This window comes from Populus trichocarpa, chromosome 1, assembly GCF_000002775.5.
Source record: "Populus trichocarpa isolate Nisqually-1 chromosome 1, P.trichocarpa_v4.1, whole genome shotgun sequence".
Classification (NCBI taxonomy): domain Eukaryota; kingdom Viridiplantae; phylum Streptophyta; class Magnoliopsida; order Malpighiales; family Salicaceae; genus Populus; species Populus trichocarpa.
This window is the reverse complement of record NC_037285.2, coordinates 20,363,490-20,383,496: the sequence shown is the minus strand read 5'-3', so window position 1 is coordinate 20,383,496 and position 20,007 is coordinate 20,363,490. Positions and strand designations below refer to the sequence as shown.

Here is a 20,007-nt window from a genome sequence, read left to right as displayed (position 1 = left end):
TAAGCATTCCATAATAATCACGTTCATTATCATCATAGCAACTTCCTTTCACACAAACTCCACTATTCATTGTCTTTTTAAAACGGCCATAACGTTGAGTATGAAATTTAAAACCATTCACATAATACCCATTATAACATTTCACTGAAGTTGAAGGGCCCATAGCAAGTCCAAAGAGCTGATTTTCAATTCCGTTAGATTGGTATTCCACCTAGCATAATAGTTAAGTCCATAAGAAATAATGATTTAAAAGAGATCAATAATATTTTTAAAGTAGCTAATTGACATAAAATATAAATTAATTTTATTAAAATACTTACATTAGTTTTTAACCAATTTGGAAAGATCGTTTCGTATAATTTTTCAATTTCACCATCACTTGCATGTGGTTGTTGTGACTTTAGCTCTTGTCGACATTGCCTAAAATTTTAAAATGTTAAAGTTAATAATAAATTATTATAAATTTAGTACAAAATAATATTTCATATTTACTCTAAATAAGGCTTCAGTTCTTGACAATTGAATATCACATAGTTATGCGCAATTTGCATTTCAGCATGTGACAACTGCCTTTTATAAAATCTTTTGGATAATTTTTTCCCTGGATAGGAAAAAATTGAGAGACATCCATCTACACTTCTAAGGCCACCATCATCATTCTGTGGAACTCGATTCCAAATTGTTTGCACGTCATCACCAAAATAATGAGATGCAAAATTGGTAATTTCATCAATCAAGTATGCTTCACATATAGAACCCTCAACTTTAGCTTTATTGGTCACTTTCTTCTTCAAATAAAACATATACCTATATCATTTCTGTCAATTAGTTTATTTTTAAAAAATAAAAAGTGAATAAAATTAACATAGTATGAAAACATACCGTTCAAATGGATACATCCATCGATATTGAACTGGTTCACCAACTTTTGCCTCGTAAGGTAGATGTATAGTCAAGTGTTCCATGGAGTCAAAGAAGGATGGAGGAAAAATCCTTTCAAGTTTGCAAATTATTTCAATTATATTCATCTGCATTAACTCCATGTGCTGGGCATTTAAATTTGTTGAACAAATATCTCAAAAAAAATACGGACAGTTCAGTTAATGCCTCCCACAGTGGCCTAGGTAAGTAAGGTCGGAAAGCGGTTGGAAGAAGTCTTTGAATGAAGACATGACAATCATGGCTCTTCATCCCCGAAACCTTACATTGTGCCTCTTTCACACATCGTGAAATGCTTGAAGCATAACCATCAGGAAATGATAATTCCTTCATCCATGACAAAACTTCTTGTTGTTGTTTCTTGTGTAGACAATAAGTGCCTTTAGGTTTGTAAAGCCGACCACTCATATCTTGTTGCAAATGTAAATTTGGCTTTTGACAATACAATTGAATATCCAACCTAGCCTTTAAATTGTCCTTGCTTCTATTTGGACAATCCATTACTGTATAAAAAATATTGTCAAAGACATTTTTCTCAATATGCATGACATCAAGATTATGACGAATCAAATTTGTATGCCAATATGGAAGCTCCCAGAAAATGCTCTTCTTCACCCAATTGTGCTTAACACCAAAGCCAGGAATTTTATCATTATATGATGAACCTCCATTATGTCCCTCAGTATACTTGGACACTTCGTTTAACATTTCCAAACCAGATGGACGAGGTAAAGGAGGAAGCCTTTCAATTACTCCTTTCAAAAACTTATCAGATTGAAATCTATATGGGTGGTTCATAGGTAGGAATCGTCGATGACAATCAAAAAATGTAGTTTTCCCCCCATTTTTTAATCTAAAAGCCTTGCTATGCTCCATACAATAAGGACAAGATAGATTTCCATGAGTACTCCACCCCGATAACATGCCATATGCTGGAAAGTCACTAATGGTCCACATCAAAGCTGCCCTTAATTGAAAATTTTCCTTTCTGTAAACATCATATGTTTCAACACCAAAAAACCACAAATTCTTTAACTCATCAATCAAAGGTCTTAGAAAAACATCAAGCTTTTTACCCGGATTCTTTGGCCCAGGAATCATCATTGTCAAAAACATGAATGGTCTAGTCATGCACTTCCACGGAGGCAAATTATAAACAGTCACAATTACTGGCCAACAAGAGTATGTATTTGAAGACATGTCAAATGGACAAAACCCATCAGTGCACAACCCTAACCGAATATTTCTCGGATCTGATGCAAAGCTTAAGTGGACACAATTAAACTCCTTCCATGCCTCCCCATCAGATGGGTGCATCATAACCCCATTATCAGACTTATGAAAATGATGCCATGTCATATCTTTGGCATGATATGGAGACATGAATAGTCTCTGAAGCCTTGGTGTTAGAGGAAAGTATCGGAGTTGCTTCTCCGCCTTATTGGAACCTTTACTAGTTGGATTTCTAGGTTTGTATCGTGAACTTCCACAAAAATCACAATTTATTTTCATTGCATCTGCCCCATAGTACAGCATACAGTAATTAGGACACACATCATATTTCTCATAACCAAGTCCAAGTGGCCGCATAAATTTATTGGCATCATAAAAATTTGAAACCAAATTTTCATCATTAGGCATGCAACTTTTTGTAAAGTCTATAAAATTGTTGAAGGCATTCTGAGTCAAATTTAAAGTTGACTTCATATTAAGCAATTGTACACAAGCAGATAATTTGGATTGCTTGGTACACCCATCCCACAACGGCTCCTCCGCAGCTTTCAAAAGCTTAAAAAATTTAGTTGCCTCCGGATTTGGAATTTCCCCTGCTACCATAGGACTAGACACATTATCATTATAGAATGTATCACCAACCCCCATTGCATCCATAACCAGATTCCTATATGGATTCTCTAGACAAACATCATTCACATCATGACTCATTATAATCGATGAAGGTCCAGCCACTATTGGTTCTGCGACATAAGGCTCCCCATGTACAGTCCAATTTTCATAACAAGGTAAAAAACCTTTTGTCAATAGATGTTTACAAACATCATCTTCCTTTAAAAACTTTTGATTTTTGCACCTCACACAAGGACATCTAATTTTTCCCCCATATATATTTTTATCAATTGAAAATGCAAAATTGATAAATCTTCTAACACCAGTAATGTATTCAGGACGAAGGCGACCATCCATAAGATGACGATACATCCACGATCGATCATCCATGTTAATCTAATTAACATGACAACACCAATAAGCATTTTTTGAAATAATCATACTTCTTTAACTACTAGTACTTAAACAATCCTTTAAAATAAAATATGTACCACATGAATAAACTTTAATTATTTTTCCAGCTCAAACATATATGAAGCTAAAATATGGATAATTGTTTTTCTTCTACTTTTTCTTATTGAGTTTTTAATTATATGGGTTGTTTAGTGTGACAATATGAGTGTGTGAGGAATTCCCACACACTCATATTGTCATTTATATTTTCTAACTAGTGACAAAAATATACTTTTTAGATTATGTTCGGTTAGTATTTTATACAGAATGAATGGATAAAGAAAAAAAAATATTTAGTTGAACAAATATTAAATAAATTTATCTTTATAATAGTTTTGGAGTTCATTTTTTTATTGGTCCTTCTAACTTTTGTTACCACATGAAATAGTTTTTTTTATTTTATTTGGATCCTTTTATTTTTATTGGATCCATCAAACTTTTTATTTTTATTCGGATCTTTTTTTGCTCAACTAAGAAATGGTAAATGAAATCAGAAACATGCGAAGTAATACAAGATTAAAGAATTTTTTTTATTTTTTTAAAAAGACAAAAATGCAATATAAAAAAAACATAATTTATTAAGGGTTATAATAGTTACTCACATTTGTATCTTTGTCTCTTATCATATACATTGTATCTATCTTTTATGTCGTAGTGAAATAATAATTAGATAATAATTATAATACTGGTGGATGAAAATATAAATACATTTGTTTTATAAATTCTTTAAGCACAATCCAAATTAGTTAATTTCATCTACTAGTAGATTTGTTGCCTTCTTTCTTCTCTTAATATGTATGGAGCATAATATTATTGTTAATTAATTGACATGAGCACGACATTTAAATTTGCAATTAATTGATATATTATTCAGCCACCTCTAGGTTTCATTTTGGTCTCATAATTTCCATCCAAAATAAACTCAATATCAGATTTAATAAAAGAAAATCATTCAATTAGTTTTCTTATACAAACTATCAATATTGTCCCAATGAAAGACAGAGTTCCAACTACTTGAAAAGATTACAATAGGCATGCCCAACAAAAAAATTATGCACGATATAATTAAGCAACCATGTAAAAATGGAGCAAAATAGACTTACCTAAGCCCCAAGAATCAATGGCACAAGGTGGAGGTTTTCTTATTGCAACCCAATCAGATTTAGCCAACTCTATTGGATTATATTGTGATCCAATAAGCCATTCATATTGCTGGAAAAACAACAAAAATAAACAGTATGTTACACCCATCAAGTTATAACAATTGCTAGTCTTTAAAACAAATCCAAGTTAAATTGATTCCAATGATGCGTCTGAGAGGGTGGAAAGGCATGAAAGGAAATAAAATGCACAGAGGGATCGGATGCTTGCTTTGTGTAAAAAGCTTGAAATGATCCAGAAGACAAGGTCTTCCATATATGTGCTAGCTAATTGAAATCTGTTGGAATTTAGCAGGAGAAAAAAATCTCATTTTCAAATGGGAAATCATTATTTGCAATAAAACTTCACTAGTTAGTAACTCCTGAATGGGGAACTTTTTTTTTTTTTCCTTTTTCTTCAGTTTACCCTTTTGATTTTATGTGGAGTACTCAAGTTCTTGAGATCTCTTATAAATAAAGCACATGATAAGAGGGGATTTGATTATTTTTTTTTAAAAAAAAAACCTAACTAACTAATTAGAATATGGCATATAATTTAATGACCAAGCAGACTGGTAATTGCTTGATGTCCATAGATGTGGGTTCTTAAAACTCAAGAATTGTTTTTTTTTCTTATTATTATTATTATTTCTAGGTTAAACTGGTTATACGTGTGCTCCCATTAACATCCACACAGTACTGTAGTCTTCGTGAATTCCAATATAAGCTTGGAAAAAACAAAAATCACCCACAGCTAGTGTCATTTGATGGCTCAACAAATAAAGCAAAAGAGACTGGTGCTATTAATTGTTGCATGTGCATCAATAAATCAAGAATCTTGTTTGGTCTTATTTCTTCCATCACAAGCATTCAAACTCCTACTTTTTCTTTCAGAAGCAAGAATAATATGTAACCTAGATGCTTGGCAAACTGCTTCACCTCAGGAAAAAGCGTTGCTTTAGGTCTCTTTTATCTTGAAATTATTCAATCCAATTCTTATTTATTACTACATGAAATGGAAGGACTATATTATTTTTTATAATATATACTCCCTCTGTATTGTCTTTATATTTTTTTTCTTTTTCCTCTTGAAAGCATATATACTGCCTTTCTTGCATTTGAACTTTAGTTCAATTTAATGAATATCTGAAAATAGGAAAAATTCACCAAGTTTTTTTTTCTTTTGGTTTTTTAGGAGCGCAGCTTGATTAAAGGATTTTTTAAATAATTAAAATGTTGCTAGATAATTACAAAATACTTTTTATAATTTATTTGTTTTTTCATTTTGCTTCTAGTTCTTTAAAAATTACACTTTGCATTCTAAATTAATAAAATAATAAAATTACCAACATAGCAATCCCAACTTCAAACCAAAACCCTAGTCACCCTTGCCATTTTTACACAATCTGCATATCAGAAATCAAAGTTCTAAGTAATTCTAATAGATTAGAAAGATCATTTCCAGGTAGATTTTATTGCTGGAAATCAAAGTAAAGAAAAAAATAATCCCGAATATATCATGTTATGTTTTTTTTTTTAACAAAAATCAAGCAACCCCACAACACAAAATTCATTAAAAATAAACAACTTACTCTTGTAATGTTCCCCATAAGATTCTGCCCTTAAATATGTCCTTATCACCTTTTACCCCATTCTTTTTACTCTTGTAATGTTCCCCCCCCACAGCTTATTGTAAAAAGCATTAATTATTATTTTTTGAACTACCCACCCAAAGTTCTAAACTACCTTGTCATTGATTTATATTGTCTAACCAAATAATCAAAATGGGATTTGGGCCTCTAAATGCCTTCATGGTTTTGAAATTAAATAAAGAAGACCGAGGCTTATTCTTATTCTTCTTAAGAGGAAAAATACCAAAAACATGAACTTCAGGAAGCAAAATGTAAAAGCAGAAATAAAAAAGACAGTACTATGCCCAGAAAAGTTAATTGAATATAATCCCAGCATCATGTTCACATAAACCTCCAAAACTAGGATCTACAAGGACAATAAATTTAAATATGAATAATCTTATCCCAATGAAAAGCAGAGTTCCAATTAATTGAAAAGATTACAATAGGTATGCCCAGCAGACAAATTCAGCATAATCTAATTAAGCAACCATCAAAAAATGGAGCAAAATTGACTTACCAAAGCCCCAATAATCAATGGCCCAAGGTGGAGATTTCCTTGTTGCAACCCAATCAGACTTAGCCAACTCTATTGATTTATATTGTGATCCAATAAGCCATTCATATTGCTGGAAAAATAAAAAAAACATAAACAGTATGTTAAACCCATCCAGCTTTATCAATTGCTAGTCTTTAAAACAAATCTAAGTTAAACTATGAAAAACAGAAAGAATATCCAAGTTAAAGTACTGTTTAGTTTTCATATTTTCATGGCAATTGTCTTCTCATAACAATTTTTTTTCTGAATTGAATAAGGAAAGAAAAAAAACAGTCCTATGCCCTGAAAATTTAAATATGCATATTTAAATTTTGATACAAGAGAATCAATACACACCACTTAATCCCGTCTTTGGTAGCTATTGCAATATCTGAATTTTGTTTGCTGAAAACAGGAACTCCATCAACCCTCCTGCTCCCATAGCTATGTGGAATAGTCTTGAGAAGTTGGTGTGCTACCTTGACCTGTGAGAGCATAAATCAGATAAACAGAATTATGAATCTATCACAATAAATACAACTTTGTTAATACAATGTGGTATGAACAAATGGTACCTGCTTTTAATTTGGAACAAACTGAAATAGTTGAGGTTTCTCCTACATAACACAGCAAAATAAAAGGTGGATTATTCCAGAAAATGATATGATATTACAAATATGAATAGGATCGCAAAATTTGAATTTTGTCAAGGAAAATAAGTGCGTATAAGTTTTGCAACTAAAACTAATAATTGCATATTTTGAAATAATATCTACACGAATCAGCAACCACCACATCCTAGTAAGTTGGATTTGCTGTGACTAAAAGGCAGCACTAAAACTCTGCAAGCATGCTCAATCAAATCACAGCAAGAAAAAAAGAAAAAAAGAAACACTTGGACTGCTACGAAAGAAAGGCACTTTCAGTGGCACAAAGAAACAACAAACTACCTTCAAGGACAATTTTAATAAAATAGCATCTTTTATTGTTCAGAAAAAAACAGAGAAAAAAAAGAGTGATCTTATATGCGAAAATAGAAACAGAGATAAGGTGAATCCGTTCACCCCAACAATCATAACACAAAAATAAGAAAAAAGCCAACAACTGCAATCCAATTACCATATTACAAAACAGTAGTTTGAAGAGAAAAATGCATCCCACTTACACGATGATATGAAGGTATCTCATGGGGGAAAACAACTAACTACTGGCAAAAAGAAACCAAAGGGAAGCAAAAATGATTATAGCTCAACTGCTTGGACATCAAAAAATTTATAAACCGTAACCCTAAAAATTAAATTGGGGGTTTTGATAAATTTTCAATTACACATGCATAATTAGGGTATAGATCATGGTAAAAACATTTTATAAACCCCTATATTATCGAATTAATAGCCTAAAACCATTATTCAAAGTATTGAAAAAAAAAAAGTTACCTGTGTTCTTGAGTTACAGGTGACCGAGATCGTTCTACAGGACAGAAAGAAACCTGGATTGGGAAAGTTAGGTGAAAAAGTTTTAGTGCAAGTTAAATTGCAACAAACAAAAACAAAAACCCTTAATTACTTACCTGAACTATTGAAGAAAACCGTGAAACACCCAACCCGTTTACAAGGAGATACCTTAAATCAGCATGTTCGATGGTGATAATGATGGGTCTGGTTCGATTTTGTTCAGATGAAGGAGAAGAAGATGAAGAAAAGAAATTAGGGATGCTGAAGACGCGAAGAAGATGAAATGTTTGGGATAAAGGAAAATCAAATCGATGAAGAGAGGGTGATTTTTCTACAGTTATGGATCGATGTTGTTAGGGACGAAGTAGACTGGAAGAGTGGAAGATCATTAATTTTCATCTGTTGGTTTTGTTCATTTCGTCTGATCTGTTTGCGTTTCGGTGTGGGGGGATCGAGAGCACTGGTGTAGATTAATTTACCAAAGCCAGCGAAAAATAAACGGTTGAGATTTAATCCTTGTAAATATAATCAACGGTATTCGTAATTTTGGTTTTATATTAAAATTTAAATAATTATTTTTTTAATTAGCAACGGAAAATCCGTTGCTAAATTCAACGTAAATTTTGCAACGGATTATCCGTTGCTAAATTCTGTTGCTGATATTAAAAAAATAATATATGTGTAATCCGTTGCAAATCCGTTACTGAATTTAGCAACGGAATTATCCGTTGCTAAATTCAGATGCTAATACCCCCTTTTTTTAGTAGTGCAATTTATCTTTTGCTAACTCTAGGTGCATAGAACCATCTTCTTGCACTTTGGGTGATTCTGTGTTGTTCTTGACGACTGCTGTAAGGCCATGCATCTCCAGTATATCTTCAAATTGGGATTTCCAACTCAGGTAGTTGGTGCGATTCGTAGGGACAGCGAACAAGGATGAGATATTGAAGGAGGTGGGCAAGGAATGAGATGAGAATGGAGGTGAGGAAAGTTTTGACATTTCAAAAATCAGTTTTGACATATCAAGATTGCTTGATTCTCCAAATTTGGGTGTGTTGGCCATTGGTTTGGGTAGAATCGATATTTTAAGGGTTAGCTCCAAGAAGCTATGATACCATAAAAGAAAATAAACTCAATGGAAGAGAAAAGGATGAGAGCAGAAAGATTGAGAATAATTGCCACACAAAAAGTACCGTTCTATTCTGTTGTATGCCGTATAAATATTGGTATATAGGTTAGACTTTCTCAAGTCTATTTACATAAACTAGCAATGTAAGGGAAGTCCAATCAATTACATGTACTACAAAGGGAATGTCAATTAATCATTCTAACTGAGGAATGTCGTTGCTTGTGATTAGGAGACTTCCAAGGCTGATGTAGTGGAATCAGCAGATTGCATGGGACTGACAAATTTGATAGGATCTGCTGGTGTAATATTCTCTTTATTAGAGTTGTCAGGAATGATGCTACGAACAGTTGTGAAAGCGTTGTTTTATGACTACCGAAATTGTTGTGCTTATATCCTCGAGTACACCAAGTGGCCTTGGTGTCAGTCTTTGGTATCTGTCTGGTAAGTAGTGTGCCCAGATTTTTTTGTTTTAGATGTTGTGAAGCTGATGCATTCCTCTCGTTGTGTATTTTATTCAAATTTGTTCGAGATGAAAGTGCGTTTATTGAACTGGGATGGATCGATTTATCTTGGAGTTTTATTTGAGACAGAGGTGCCTGCCCGGTCTCATCTCAAATGCAGGGAACAGTTATCGGGAATAGAGGAAGCTGAAAAGCTTCACTTTCTTACTTTCTTATGAAAAAAATTAAAAGATTGTGGTACGAAAATCTTAATTCATACTCTTCTGTTCATTTTTTTTTAAAATAGCAATTACTTTTTTAATCTTTAAATTATAACAAGCTGAAAAACAGGAGTTTTTCGGTTCCCTGGAACCCAATTTTTCAATCACGGTTTTTGGGCTGCTCGCTAGTTAGTATGATTTTATCCTCAGCCATGCCAAGTGCAGGCTACTTGCGTTACAGAAGGCACCATGGTCGTGACAACGACAACAGTTTTATACTTCAAGTGAACGTATCCTCTCGAGCGGTCTCGCCCTCTTCCAAGTTGCTGGACTCGAGGAAATGAGTTGGCCGATGATCCTCATCGTAATAGTCTCTAGGTGTCCCCAGCTTGATCCCATACTTCATGCTCACTGTCAGCTTCACTCCCATAAAGTTGTGGTTCCATGGCCCATTATCAGGAACCTAAATAAAGTTGGCCGAAGGATTGTCTTGGGGGGGGGGGGGGGGGGGGGGGGGGCTTATACCATACAAATACCCAGTAATCTGAGTTCGCAGATCTGCTATACAGATGAACTTCTTCAAATATTCTTGGTCATGATATAAGTGTACCCGGCCTGTTTCCTGTAAACTCATGTGCACAAAATAAAAAAAACGTGAAAATAATTTCATGTAAATTATCAGAAAAAAAAAAGCATGGATTTGTACCTTGATATCCTCAGGATTCACATATATATGATTGACTCGGAGATAGAGATTTGTAGCAGATATAGCTCTGACACGCCAATCTGTTATAGAACCAAATGCAGCTTGCTCATATGGACTACTGGTCGTGACAATGAGTTCATCACCATGCACATTTGCTTCTTGTTCTTCTTAGTAAACCACAAACAAGCTATTCTCATGAAGCTAATAATTACTTCATAGCTCTCTTTAATGAAAAGAGGAATTTCATCTCCATATTGTCATCTCAAAAAAGTTCAATCTAATAAAAAAACTGATGAACTTGAGGGCATCCTTTGAACTTACCAGCGCGTCGCCAGTGAAAACAGCAGCTTATTTATGAGGGTGTTTCAGAATGCTATGTTTGGTGTCTAGGAGGACATCGGCTTCTGGTTTTGGTGAAGAGATTGGTTATGGAACAACAAAGAGCTTAGGGTCTGCTGCAGCATTTATATTTCAAATGAAAACATAAACTTGATACTAAAATCATGATATTATCGATTTTAGTACCGAGTTTATGTTTTCAGTTTGATTTTATCAATTTTCAGGTTCTTAAAATTATTTTGCACGATTTCAACAACCTTACTTCCATGTTAGATGCCAACATGTTAAATAGGTGGCTCCTATACATCATAGGAGTTCAACGGTAGTTAAACATGCTTTATTCATATAAAGTAAGCTTACTGGGTTGGTCAACATCATCAAAGTACAACTCAAACAAAGGGTGATTGGTTTCATAAGATTTATGCAGGGTTCTAGTCCTCTAATCCAATTTTTCAAAAACAAAGTCAACAGATATCAGCCTAATAATAATAATAATAATAAATCTTACAACAAACAAACAAAATGAAGCTGCTGGATTTAGACAGTCGGAAACCCTGATAGTAATAATTTAAAAATATAATTTTTTAAAAAATTATTAAACACAAAAAGAAAATAAATTAAAATAATATAAAAATCAAATATTTGTTACAAATTTAAATGTTTATAAGTTCAAATAAAATTAATCTAGAATAGAGGCATTGAAGGAGGTGGAGAAGGCGGGTTTTCACTGGGACTATGAGGCGAATAAGATGGAACACATGTATCACTCATCTGTGATCTCGTCTTTATTTATACAATCATTAAATAATAGAAAAAATAAAATTAAAAATTAAAACAAATTCCAACAACATTCATACAATCAATAAAGAAAAGAAAATTTTCAAAATTTAAAAAATTCCAACAACATTCATACAATTATTAAGAGTAGAAAAATATAAATGATGGAAAAAAACACAAAAAAGAGAAGGAAAAAGAATAATATTATCTTAATGTCGTTGTGAGTTTTCGCGAGCCTGACAAGAGAAAAAAAAATAAAAAATTATGTTAAATAACAAGAGAAGAAGAGAGGGAAAAGATAGGAGAAGACATACCTGCGCGTGGAGGAAAAGAGAAGAGAGGAGAATAGGTGGAGGAGAGAAGGAGAGAGAAAAAAGAAAGAAAGATGAAGATTTGGGAAGAGGAGAGAAGTTGCACAAGAAGAGATAAAGAAGAGAAATGTGTTTTTAATTTGGATCTTTTTTAACAACGATGTTTCTAATGACCAATTAAATATTAATATTTTTAATTTTTTTATCGGTGTATCCGTTTGTAAAGTCTAATTGAAAAATTCAATTTAATCAAATATTTTCATAAATATGCCAAGCATTAACGATGTCTTTACCATCAGAAAATAAAAAATTAATATTTTAATTTTTCTCGGTGTTTCCGTTTGTAACGTCTAATTAAAATTTTCAATTTAATTAAAAATTTTTAGAAACCCGCCAACTATCATCAACTATTTTTAATCAGTCGATGATCCTGTATACACTGAATAATAATAAACAATGCAATTAAGAACTGAATAATATCTTAGCTCTCGTAAAAATACTGACATATATTACTCGTTAGTGATCCCGTATGTAATAAATAGTGAACAACACTTTATCTCTCGGGTAAATACCGTTGTACATGGTTGAGAGGCTTTGTTCGTCCTTCTCCTCTCCCTCTTGTGTTGTGCTGGTGTTTTAAATGGAGAGGGAGCTACCATTCTGGAAAATCAATTGAAGGCAAGATTTTGAGAATTGATTTGAAGAAATCAATTTGGGCTTGATTTGCTAGAGAATTGATTGTAGTCTAGAAAATTGATTGAGTACAGTCAGCTGGGATTTTGGACCATTAGAGAAGCTGAATCATGAATTAATTAGGGATTAAATCGAATTAATTTGACAAAATCATTGGATTAAATTGGGCTGAGATGAATTAATTTAATTCAATTGGACTGAATTGAGGTTAATTGGAATGAATTGGTTGGACTGAGAAAAGAATGGGACTAAAACAAAGTTATATAAAACAAATTTGATTGATCCTTGGAATATTTTCTTCTTTTCATTAGTCCTTGTATTTTTAATTTGTTTCAATTCTAATCGAATTTGCCCTAAATATATCATCTTGTTTTTTCAATTGTGTCCCTAATTAAATTAATTTAGACCTAACTCTTGTTGCAAATTCATCTTGGTTATTTCTAAATTTGACTATTTATTTCAAACTATCTTTAAACTTTCAAATTCCTTTCCATCCTAGCCACATTAAATTAAATTAAGTTTTTCTTCTTCTTCTTTGATTCTAACCTCAATTATGGGCCAATTTCCACCTTAACTGTGATTTTTTTATATATTTTCTTATTTTCTAGATTTTTTCTTTGTTTTTTTATGATTTATTTTTAACATATAAAATTTTTAAAAATAATGAAATATTTAAGAAAATGATTAAAATTAACTAAATTTAATGAAAAAATATATATATTGGATTTTTTTTAATATACACACAAAAAATAAGATCAAAATCAGGTTATAACAATTATTGAAGCCAACAATTAAAATATATATATAAAGAAAAAAGAACAAGAGAGAAAAATCTCACCTATAAAGAAGGCAAGCAAAGTTCACAACGCAGCCCCTCATCTCTAGAACAGTTCATTCGTGAACGTCAAACTTGGCATCGAGCTCTCTTTTTATGCCAGAAAACAGCGCAGAACCAGAGACCAACAATAAACAAACATTGTATAAAATCTTAATATGCAATATATATGAACGCAATACGAGGAAAAAAGAAAGAAAGATCAAATAAGATATAACAGTCTTCTGTTGTTGTATTCAAAGAACATTACCTTCCTCATGAGAAAAAAGATAATACAAGCAAAAGCAACAAGTCTCTCTGCAAAAATCTTGGAACTTAAATTGGAGAAGAGTGAGAAATCATTAAAAGCATGTGTTCCAGCAGGAACACAGGCTCAGACAGTACTGATCCATTTAGCAGACTTTTTGTGTACTGTTTAAAAGAATCAGAGAAGAATGTTGTAAACCTCTGAATCGAATTCAATGCCCACCTTGCCTTATCAGCCACACAAGGAATGTTTTCAGTAGTATTGAACAACCTATGCTTCTCCCTTGAGTCCTTAATGTACGTCTCCAAAAGCAAACTATACATCTCTGAAGGTGAGAAACAAAAATTTCCCAAATCAAGAGATTTGCAATGCACCATAAGAGAAAAAGTCTACCGACTTCACTCACAAAGCTCTACCAGATTGGATGTTCTCCATTGCCATTTGAAATCCATATAGTGCCCGGGCAGACAATGAAAATGTCGGTCGTTGAAACCTTCAAAATATAATTCTGATTTTATTATCACAAATAAAATAAATTTATAGTATGATCGTGAAAACCAAGTCAAACTCAAGAAAATTTTTATTTAATCTCCCTATAATATACTGAAATAAAAAAGAATGGAGGATTTGAATAAAAAAATTAAAGAAACAAAATTTTAAAAATAAAAATAATAAATTGATATATCGTTAACTCAGTTCAAAGGTCCAGACATCTATTCCTATAAATCTATTGATCATCAAAGTAAAATAAATATCCTTTCAATTCAAGTAAATGAATTCGATGTCCTTTAAAGTTAAGGGGAATCGAGGAGTTTATGAGTAAATTAATTAGATAAATCTTTCTAATCAATTTCTTACCATCAAACGAATTTAATATTGAAAAGCAATTTTAATTCACTCGGCAATAGCCTTAGGAGCAAAGTCTGTAAAATTTATTCTAAGCAGCCGTTCAAAAGTTTGAGCAATTTAACTTAGCTTATTCCTCCCTAATAAATTAAATTCATAGTTACAACAATCAAGTTGACTCATTTGCTTCTTATTCTAGTCCTTAACAACAACTACGAATTGAGAGAAACTAGAAAGCACGTATATACCATCTCAAAACAATTCAATAAGCATGAACAAAAATCAATAGCATAATTCTGAAATAAGGATAAATAAGTACTTGAATATGAAAGAATTACAATGATAACGCTACTTCTCACAACTTAATAATGGAGATAGTGTTTATTCCCCTTGAACCGAAAGCCAAAGTTTAGTTTATAGATGCAGGAAAATTAACAAAAAACAGAGAGAAAAGAACGCTACAGAAAAGAAGAAGAGAGTTGTTTCTGTCGTGATTTGCTTCTTTTATTCCCTCTCTCAGCTGTTATTTTTTGTTAGGATTCTTCTCCTAATTAGGAGTCCTTAATATTACTTAATTTCTTTTTCTTTATCTGGCTATTAAGGTTGGTTAAATCCCTCAAAATTTATGTTGAAAATTTACTATACTGTTGTCACAACTTTTTTGTAATTTATACTCTATTGCAACTTAGACTTTATTTCTAACTTGGTTTTTTTGCAATATCTAGCCATTTCAGCTATATTCTATCATTCATAGAATATTAAAGGCTTGATTAATTTGCACCTTTTTTACATTCTAAGGCCCATCGTTTCCATGTCAGACTCCCAGCTATAGTGGGATTCTCGTCACCATTAGTTTTCTCATCAGATCAGAATACCAATCTTGTCCTTCAGCTTGTGCCCAAATTTATCTGACTTGACATCCTTCATAAAAGTTGTATTCCTAGATGTGTAGATGATTTTAGGCTTTTGAATAGCATGATTTTGATATCTGAGGCTTAAGATATGCTCATTTGAATCTATAACGTTAAAGCAGAGAATCCTGCCGCAAGTAGAATTTCAGCTCGATTTTGCAGGTTTGATTAGAGATCCAAATGAATTAGGATTTCTGTCCATGTTACCATCCTGGAAAGCATGATATGTATATTTTAACTTTGATTCACCCAACATTCATATCCTGAAATTATAACTCGGTGAAAAACCTGTAATAAGAAACAAGATCTGAAACATAAAATACAAAAATTCTTATTTTTTAGTAATTAATTCACAAAAGTCTTTTAAGCATGTCAAACTCATAAAAGTAACTTGCAATAAGCTCAAATAAATTCAAAATACATTAAAAAGCATGGTGTAAAAGAATAAAAACATACATACATACATACATACATACATATATATATATATTGCACTTGTCACCTTTGTATTACAAAGATAAATTGGAAAAACCAGAAGCTGATTGATTGTCTATACCGATACAAGAAAGAATAGGTTTATAATGAAAATGAAGTGGTCATAAGTTGTCAGAAGCAGTATCGGGTGCTTCAATTCGACACACGATAGACAATTTGAAGCAAATATGATAACTAAAATGAGATACAAATACAGATAAAGCATGAATACACCTATAAATGAACTTTGAAAAGGTAACAAAAGCTTCTTGGGAGCTTAGCCTTGAAATTCACCTCCAGAATTTGCACATATTTGTAAATCTTGCAGCCAAATCTTCCAAAACAATCCCTTCAAATGCGGCGAGAAGGAAAAGACTAGAACTGAGAACTGAACATGTTGAGGAATCTCATCTTTGGCCTACGCTCAAAAGACTTAGAACACACAAAACAATCAAAGTTGGGGAAACAAAGTGACTAGCAGACATGAATAACAAGAGAAGGAAAAGCATTTTTGTTTTGAGCTTTACCTGCTCTAGCTAGCTGGGTCACAAACAGGAATTATAGCCCTCAAAATGTTGTTAGCATCAGCCTCAGATTTTGGGTCTAGCATTCTCTCTTCACTTCTAACTCTAAGAACCCTTATCAATATATATCAAGAATTGTTAATGAAAATGCCAATAGTTTTCTGCTATTCTGGGGATCGGCTATTCTGAATTATCTTTACTAATTACTAGATCAGTAGTTGTGCTCTCTGTTTTTCTCCCATAATTTTCATAGCAAATGCCAATAGTTTTCTTGAAATTATATATTTTCAGAATATTTGTTGAGCGGACCCCTACTGGTGTGTGGTCCTTTGGATATAAAATTCACTTTGTGGCTTCTAAAGGCCTTTTGGCCGCCTTTGGCGAGGCATCAAAAACTCTGGTTGACATTTTGGTAGAGAGAGGTAATTAAGTAGTTTTCAATATCGAAAATGACCGAACTCCATTGACCAGGTCGGACTTTTACATAGGTATTCTTTTTGGCAGTCGTAAGTTATTTTCACTTGTGACATGGTTTTTTTTTTACTGCATGCAAAGTCAACTCTGCAAGTCTTGGGTTGTGGGAGAATTTTTCAATTTTCAAAAGTTCAAGCTCATTTCCTTTAATTTTATTTGAAGTTCTTTTTTGTGATGAAATCCTGTTTTTATGGAAATGATATGTTCACTTTTTATTAAGGTTCGCGGAGAGATTATCTATAAAATATACTTTTAGAGTAAAATTTACTCTAAAAAGTGACTTCATTAAGAGCACATTTGTAATTGCTCGTCAACATAATATATGCATGCATGTGAGCTTTCGCAATTTTATTTCAGAATACAAAAGAAAAGGTAACCTCTGTGTTCATGGCAAGCTTTTAATTACCTTTCCCTCCTCCATATCCCTCCCCATAACCAGACCCGCTGCCATAACCTGAGCCTGAGCCGGAGCCGGATCCTCCACCCCCACCACCACCTCCTCCTCCTCCTCCACTTCCTTTCCCACCCTTGCCACCGCCACTCCCGCTTCCACTTCCACTTCCACTTCCATAGCCTGACCCACTTCCAGATCCAGAGCCCTGACCGCCGCCGCCGCCACCTCCACTGCCGCCACCACCACCACCACCTTCACCACCACCTATCCCACTACCAGAACCATAGCCTGAGCCGCTACCAGACCCATAGCCAGAACCTGACCCATTGCCTCCACCACTGCCACCACCTCCGCCTCCGCCACTGCCTCCGCCTCCACCTCCTCCACGACCACCAGCACCATATCCTTCACCGCTCCCGGATCCAGACCCAGAACCATAACCTGACCCAAGTCCTGATCCAGAACCACCACCACCACCTCCTCCCTGCCCTCCACCTCCACCTCCACTGATTGCCTGCAGTGTCCTAGCAGCAAGGGTGAGGTCTACAATAAGCAAGACCAGGAAAGCTGTCCCTAACACTCTTGGACTTGCCATTTCCAGATTATACTCTCACGGCTCAATGTATCTGTATGTTTATGCGTGTCACTCGCTATATGAGAAACCAGTATGTTTTGTTGACTGGAAATGCTTGAAGTGGTCACCCTATATATAGGCATTTGAAAGGCAACAAGACAAGGTTTTTGAAGAGTGAGGATTAATTGTAAAGGTAATTACGAGACACGGTTTTTGAAATGCTTCTTAAATTCCCAGTACCTCTCACTTGGTGATCTTGAATATTATAGAAAGGAACGTGTGCTTTGGGTTTCTCTTTTAGTGGAGGGCGTAGGTGGTGGGGTGGTGGTACTGTGGAGGACTGTCTGTTTCTGTCTATATGCAATACAATATTACAATACAAGCTTTATCCCCACCTTTTCTTTTTTGACTTTGAAGTATCTTATAATATTTGACTTCGGCATGCATTTCCCACTCTTTATCATTCTGTTCATATTTGTACTGGTAGCTGTCCTGCGGTGATTTATGCTAACGATTGTCTCCTTAAGCATAAGTCTGCTAACGGTAGTGATTTATGCACACAGATATCTGTCTACTCTGCGTGTATGCTAACAATGGGCCAAGCTTGCACAACAAACTGGGTTGTAATTCAGTCAATATTTCTTATTTCTGTTACACTCGGAATTAAATTTATTTTCCCACAATATTTCCATCATTGAATATAAATAGATCTGTGCTTAAAAACCGTGTTCGAATGTCTGACTTATATTTTAAAACCTTGGAGCCTGTTCTGGTGTATGAAAGCACACCATCCTTGCATCACTGCTAGCAGAATGTTAGGCCATCTGCGTGGTTGATATACTGAACAGTCTTCTACTGCTGCACAGATTGAATTTCAGTTCCACATGCACAGATCATCACTTCCTTCAATGGCGTGCTTTAATAAGTCTATGTAAGAGTTCAAGAACATTTAACTTTTTTGGTTATCGGGGATCTGCTATTCTGAATTATCTTTACTAATTAATAGAGTGGTTGTGCCTTGAAACATATCCTCTCTTTTTTCTTCCACATTTTTTCTTGAACAAAACGTGTTAATAGCAAATGCCAATAGTTTTCTACTTTGGTGCGCTTGTTGATGAGAGCACTATCTCACTATCAAAATTTTTAGATTGATGGACGGAATGTTTTTTCAATATTTAAACTCACAGCACTAATTTTCCCGACCTCCTCACAGCGAAAATCATCCTTTAAAAAAACTTTCATGGGTAATTTATGGTATGTCGATAATAATTTTACCGATATATTTATTAACAGATAAAGTGTGCAAAAAATAAATAAATTATCAGCTTCATTCCATCAAGATTTGCATCGATGAATATAACATATCACCATATTATGAATGTGTTAGAATAGAAAATATTGTATTATTAATGTATTGACTTATCGTGTGTAGTATGCTACATCGTAACACATGTACTGTCCTAATTATATAAATAGCAGAGGTGACTATTTTATTAGGTTAAGACTCTCAATTATCACAAATCTTGTTTCAACTTGGTATCAAAACCATTTATCTTAATAGATTTATTCTTCAAACGGCAGCCCCTATACTGCTTCTCTGTAACAAAATCATCTACTCTGTTTGTTGTCTATTGCTACTCCTCCATCAGCTAATTTGCAAACCCCGGAAAATAATATAAAAATAAAGGTTGCTTAAATTGAACACTACAAGATTTCACAGTTTTACCGACGGAAAAATTCCGTCGGTGTGTGATTAGAAGTTCGTCGGTGATTTCTTTACCGACGTCATTACCGACGGATTACGTCCGTCGGCTTTACCTTCGTCGGTGATTCCCCATTCCGTCGCTATATCAGTCGGAAAAACAAAAAAAACCATTTGCCGATGGTTTTATAGACGGAATTTGCGCGCCAAAAAAAAAAGATTCCCGCTTGAAATATACCGACGGATTTTTATTCCGTCGGTATATTGTGATTGACCGACGGACAATAACCGTCTGTGAATCTGTCGGTGAGTGTATGAAATACCGACAGCATCTGTCCGTCTGTAAATTCGTCGGTAATTGTGGAAGCTACTGTTACATGCCGACGGATTAATTCCGTCGGTAAGTCTGTC

The 20,007-nt window shown here is 33.7% G+C and overlaps 1 protein-coding gene and 1 long non-coding RNA gene across 17 annotated transcripts in view; both read right to left on the bottom strand.

Annotated features, from left to right (window-relative positions):
- The window catches only part of LOC112323555 (glycine-rich cell wall structural protein 2), a 224,948-nt gene that overhangs the window by 125,177 nt on the left and 79,764 nt on the right, over window positions 1–20,007 (bottom strand). For 6 of the 16 annotated variants that reach the window (XM_052452152.1, XM_052452156.1, XM_052452151.1 and 3 more), the window contains exon 2: window positions 17,639–17,821. The exons of 4 other annotated variants lie outside the window; for them this stretch is intronic. In XM_052452152.1, the coding sequence (XP_052308112.1) occupies window positions 17,639–17,821 (183 nt within the window). Of the gene's footprint in view, window positions 1–17,159; window positions 17,822–20,007 lie in introns of those variants that run through there. 6 more of the 16 variants (XM_052452182.1, XM_052452198.1, XM_024581740.2 and 3 more) reach the window with 4 other exon arrangements.
- LOC18094880 (uncharacterized) lies at window positions 4,155–7,033 on the bottom strand. The gene is made up of 3 exons (XR_002981348.2): window positions 6,903–7,033; window positions 6,528–6,636; window positions 4,155–4,449 (listed from the first exon to the last, which is right to left on the bottom strand). It is a non-coding gene; the product is annotated as an uncharacterized LOC18094880 (long non-coding RNA).